The sequence below is a fragment of the Grammomys surdaster genome, unplaced genomic scaffold, assembly GCF_004785775.1.
Source record: "Grammomys surdaster isolate TR1022 unplaced genomic scaffold, NIH_TR_1.0 99, whole genome shotgun sequence".
Taxonomy (NCBI): Eukaryota; Metazoa; Chordata; class Mammalia; order Rodentia; family Muridae; genus Grammomys; species Grammomys surdaster.
In genome coordinates, this window is record NW_021604578.1 from 4,306,087 (window position 1) to 4,312,086 (window position 6,000).

A 6,000-nucleotide genomic window follows, 5' to 3' on the forward strand; every position below is an offset into this window, starting at 1 on the left:
TCTGGATATAACTTTGAACTTGTGATATCCTTTTCTTCCTACTGATGCCGCCAAAGCATCAGGACAAGCACCCCCTAGCTAGACTCTTCTTCTCTTTACTTGTGTGTCTGAGTGCATGTCAGTATGTGTGCCAGTGACTGTAGAGGGCAGAAGATGCTATGGGATCTCCAAGAGCCTGTGTTTCTGGCAGTTGAGGGCCACAGGATGTGGCTACTGGGCACTGAACTCCAGCCTTCTGGGGGGCCAGCGCAAGCTCTTAACCACTGAGTCATCTCTCCAGCCCCATTTTAAATACACATCGACTTATCTAATCTCATACTAAATAGTTTCAGTAAGAGTGTTAATTTCTCTAAACTTTATGGGTTTGAGCCATAAAATAAACCTGTGCCGACATATTGCATAAAACCAAAATAGTATAAAAACCTATTCTTGAGGTACTGTGTTGTGCTTTTACACACACTCTTTTCAACCAGTGTGTTACCCAGTTCTTACTTGTTTACTAATCTGAAATAAAGAAACATCATCGATGGAAAGAACTATGCTAACTTCTGCGGTGACCATGGGAGATGAGGATCCCTCATTTTATTCATGAAAAAAAAAAAACCTAAGACACAGACTTATCTTAAACCAGATATGGAGTAAACACCAATGCCATAGTCGGAATTCGCAAAGCTTAGCACTATAGCTCATGTTACGTTTTAAAGAGAGAATTTAATTAATTAATATATGGAAGGCACTTATGCCAGTGTCTGGAACATGGTATAAACCAAATAAATGGTGGACATTATCAGTGCTACTATAATGAGTTTAATAATTTGGTTTCATCTCCTTTAAATTAGACTAGTGTTTCACTTAAATAGCCGGGGTTCTCTTTGAATTAGGTCACAGATAAATTTTCATTCTGGTGTATCTACTCAGTAACTTCTGGTTTGTGTGCAACATAAGGTTTTACAGGATGTCCCTGCAATGATCAACTGCTCTTGCTGCTACCCTTATTTCTTAAATTTTCCTTAGCATTGTCTTTATGTAGCAAACTTTTCTTCCTTATTTAAGAATACTTTTAATGATGGCTTCCTAGAAATAAGAACTATATCCTACAAGATTGTTCTTTGTCTATATCAGGACTTGTTTAGCTGATTCAACACACTATATGTTTAAGGAATTCTGTTTAACATCTTGTGATTTATAATTTTTATAAGTTTATCTATGTGGATACAAACTCTTACAAAAATTTATAGAAAATAAACCCTATTGCTTGTCAGCATGACAGATTTTTCAAGTGTTTAAATTGTTTAAGTGTTTGTACCCCTATATATATATACCCTCGGTCCTTCTTTGGGCCCTTTCCTCCTTCCCAATTTTGATGGGGAAATGTCCCAAATTTTGCTTTGAGCATCTCTTCCCTGACAAAATTGCCTGCTTCTGCACCCTCTGAGTCACAGTCTACTAAATGCACTCCATTGTGCCTATGTCCCACTTAATGTGATGATTCCAGACATGACCAGGGCAGAGCACAGAGGCACTATCACTTTCCTTGACCAGAGCATCTATTTCCAGCAATTCAGCCTAAGGTCACATTAGCATTTTTGGCACCAAAATACACCATTGGCTCATGCTGTTGTGCTGTCGACCAAATCCTCCATGACTTTTTCACATGGACTCCCATTAAATAAGGCTTCCCACATCCTGTACAAATATAGACAGTAATGTGCAGTCTGGTGAAGTTATTTACATAAGTTCCTATTAAACTTTAGCTAATCTATATTTATTATTTTAGAGTATTGAGACATATTTCTATTCCCAACTATATTTAGATATGGTTTTAGAATACTTTAATTGTGTGTGTGTGTGTAGGGGGGGGGTGTGTGTCTTCTCTGAATTCATAAGAACATAGTCTCAGACAGTCTTTAAGTTCAGAATTTTACAGTTTGTGATAGAGTCCTAGAGGCTGGCTATATTTCTTTAGCCATCAACACAACATCAGTTAGGAATTCAACCAAGGGCCTTACAAATCATGTATACTGAAATGCCTTTTCCTGAAGATATTCTGGAAGACTGTTAAGTGAATGGAACAGATCTGAACTGAGCCTGCAGCAGGGAGGAGCTGAAGCATAGCGGTTCTCTTCATCAGTGATGGGGTATTTCATCATGTTGTCTAAAAAAGACACATGCTTTTATCCTGGATCTCACAATTATCCTGGTTTCCCAAGTGATTATAAGCTAAGACCTTCTCATATGAAATCCCAGGATGACCTCATGTTTATGCTTCCTGCTTTCTCTGAAACTGGCAGTTTCTCGTGGGAAGAAAATGCATTGATACTTTTGTTTCATAAAGCAACCCAACAGCAGGCTTAGCTGTGATTTTATGGCAGTGATAAAGCAAAAACTATGATATCTCATACATCATCTTAATTATTTAAATTATTTTTGTTAGTGTACAAAATGATTCCTTATGCTATGTTTATATATGTGTACCATCTTATTTTCCTCACATGGCTTCATTTCTTCCCTTTTTATCCTCTCTCATCCTGCTGACTGCACTCCTCCCAAACAAGCTCCAGTGGTTTTAAAGCCATGTGCAGACCTTTTAACTCTAGCTTCTGCCTATTAGATAAAACATGATATTTGTCTTTCTCCCCATTGCCGTCTTTTTGGTTTTATTCTCCTCTACTCCTACATGGATCCCCCTCAACTTTCGTGTCATATATTTTTATCTATATAAATAATCAAGATTATTTTAATCTAGCTTCTGTATACAAAAGAGAACATAAAATGCTTATCTTTCTGAATCTGTCTTATTTTGTTTCACACAATATCTGGTTCTATTTTCCAGCAAATGGTATAGTCTCATTCTCCTTTATGGTTGAAGAAAACTTCATTGTGTGTGTGTGTGTGTGTGTGTGTGTGTGTGTGTGTGTATGGGTGTATGTGTGTGTATGTGTGTATGTGTGTGTATGTGTGTATATGTGTGTGTATGTGTGTGTATGTGTGTGTATGTGCATGTGTATGTGTGTGTGTGTGTGTGTATGTGTGTATGTGTGTATGTGCAAATGCATGTGTGTGCATGCATGCTCATGCACTAATATATATTTACTCTAACTGCTGATGAACATCAAGACCAGTGCCATATCTTAGCTATTGAAAATAGCGCAGCAAGTAACATTAAAATATAATTATTATCTGTTGCATGCTGGCTTAAAATCCTTCAAGTGAATAGCCCAGAGTTGACTAGCTGGATCACATGGTAATCCAACTTTTAGTTATTTTTTAATGTACAATTCTTTTTAAATGTTTAAAAATACTTATTTTTATTTTATGTGTACTGGTGTTTTATCTGAGCGTTTGTCTATACGCAATGGGCATGTACTGGTCTCAGAGCCAGATGAAAGCATCAGAGTGCCTGGAACTGGAAGTACAGATGTTTGTGAGTCACCGTGTGCATCCTGGAAGACCTGGAAGACCCAGGTCTTCTCCAAGAGCAGCCAGTGATCTTAGCCACTGAGCTATCTCTACAACCTCGTCACTAATTTATGAGGGACATCTACTGATTTGGAGTGGCTGTAGGCAATGCAATCTATGCAGGTTTCATTTTCTCTACACCTTTTCTAGAAGTTCTTGTTTGTTTTCTTAATGGTAGCCTTACTGACTGCTAAGATTTACAGCAACATTAGCAATCTGGAACTTGAAATTGACACTCTGCTTATTTTAGATGGCATTAAATTACCAACAGGGTCATGATCTGCTAATGTCTATGGGAACAAATGTCTACTGTCGTAGAATTTATCACAAATTAATGAAAACAAATTCCTTCTTTTGTTTAAGATTTGCAATTGCTTCTTTTCAAATTCCAGGGTTCTTATTGGTTCTCCTTTAGTTGGCCAACCCAAAGCAAGAACTGGAGATGTCTATAAGTGTCCAGTTGGGAGAGAAAGATCAATGCCTTGCGTGAAGTTGGATTTACCAGGTGTGTAAAATTAAACAGCCCATCCTAACTCATGCCTATTCTCACTGCACACAACTTTCAAGTGACCCAAGAAAAAACTAAACATAATAAATGATCACTCTCCATTTGACATCTGAAATTCATGTAGAATGACTCCCTTGGCTCCCTTGGTCCTTAATTTATTTCAGTAACTCATCAGGAAACGGGCGTAGCTTATTCTAATTGTAGCTTTACCTCTTTCCATCGTTCAGTATCCATTGAAAACAAGTGCTTTGCCAAATAGACATTAACTACCAATTTCCTCACACAAAATGCAACTTTGTATCCAAGTTTAAAAAGGAAACTGGATGAGAGAAATTACAGTAATTAAGAATATTAATAGTTTTTAAAGTATGGGACATAGGTATATCAAAATTGATATGTTTTGATAAAATATCATTTTGATTGTCATATGACTAGAAAATTATTCCTCAAGTTAGAGAGGATTTAGAGTTCTTTGTTAAAAATAATTCAATGATTTATGTCTACAAGTTCCCTGCAGACAATGCATCCTTCAGTTTCCTGTTTTCAATTTCTAATTGCTTTGCTCATTATGAATATTTTTCTTTACATTCATGAACACAGCTACCATAGATATTTGAATACCCTGTGCCTGATCATTGTAGCACCAAAGATGTCTCGGCATCTTTTCTGTCTGTTACCTTTCCTTGGGGTTAGAACACACACACACACACACACACACACACACACAATGTCTCCTTAATTATCATATTTTTAAATACAAATTGAATTTTTAATTATAAGTATAGAAATTCTTGTCTGTTATGTTCCTCTGAGTGCTCTTAATTTTTTTTTTATACTAGCAAGTAATATATTTGGCATGGCGCATCTCCAAGACTCTTTTTTTTTTTCAGTTAGAAGTTGTTAAAGTTGTATTTGGTTCTTTTTTATTTCCCCTAGGCTGGGTGAACTCTACTGTTCACATTGCCTATTCAGGCTATCCAGGAAAATAGACAGAATGCATAAACATATATTGTAATTGTCCTTATATGGCTTTTTCTCCAAGGTACTCCTCGTTCCCTTTTGAAGATGCTATCATTGACCCTAAATTTCTATCTTCTTTTTCTTCAAGGTAGTAAACCTAGAACTCCTGTTTGAATTTTATTACCTAATAGGGTATTTCTTTAAGGAGAAAAGAAACATAAAACCAAAATGAAACACCAAACCAGTTACTTAACCCAGTGTCAGCCTCTTCTTTCTAAGTATGGACTCTGTGCAGCATTTGAGCTCACGTTGCAATGCCTTCCGATGGTTGCTTTATGCATCTTTCCCTCCTCTTGTAGGATTTATACTGTTATTTACAAAATATTTTTTTTTGATAGGAACTAGTCCCCCATTCCTGGAAACTAGAATAGTTTTTAAACTAGCCCAGAGGCTTTTAAACTACATCAAGAACAGTAGGAAACATTTTCTTTCTTTTTTAAAAATTAGTTATTTTATTTATTAATATCCCAAATATTCCCCCCAACCTGGTCTCCCCTTACAAAGTTCTTCTCCCCATCTTCCCTTCAACTCTGAGAGGGTGCTTCCCCATATTCTTCAACTCTAGGGCATTAAGTCTCTACAGGGTTAGGCATATCCTCTCCCACTGAGGTCAGACAAGGCAGCCCTTTGTTATATATGTGCTGAGGACCTTGGACCCGCTGGGGTATGTTGGTGGCTCAGGCTCTTGAGCTCCCATGAGTCCAGGATAATTGATACTGTTGGTCTTCCTGTAGTGTCGCCATCCCCTTCAGGGCCTTCAGTCCTTCCCCTAATTGTTTCACAGGGGTCCCAATATCTATCCAATGCTTGGCTCTGGGTATCTGCGTGTGTCTCAGTCAGCTGCTAGTAGAGCGTCTCAGAGGACAACCATGTTAGGCTCCTGTCTGCAAGCATAACATTGTTGCCGTGCTCCTGGCAGGTGCGCGCCTCCTCTACACTCTCCCAAGTGTTTTGGATTCACGAATAAAACAGAGAGAGAGAGAGAGAGAGAGAGAGAGAGAGAGAGAGAGAGA

At 37.7% G+C, this 6,000-nt stretch overlaps 1 protein-coding gene across 1 annotated transcript in view; it reads left to right on the forward strand.

The window, feature by feature from the left end:
• The window catches only part of Itga1 (integrin subunit alpha 1), a 150,277-nt gene that overhangs the window by 61,811 nt on the left and 82,466 nt on the right, over positions 1-6,000 (forward strand). The window contains exon 3 of the mRNA XM_028783268.1: positions 3,852-3,964. Coding sequence (XP_028639101.1) covers positions 3,852-3,964 — 113 coding nt within the window. The remainder of the gene's footprint in view (positions 1-3,851; positions 3,965-6,000) is intronic.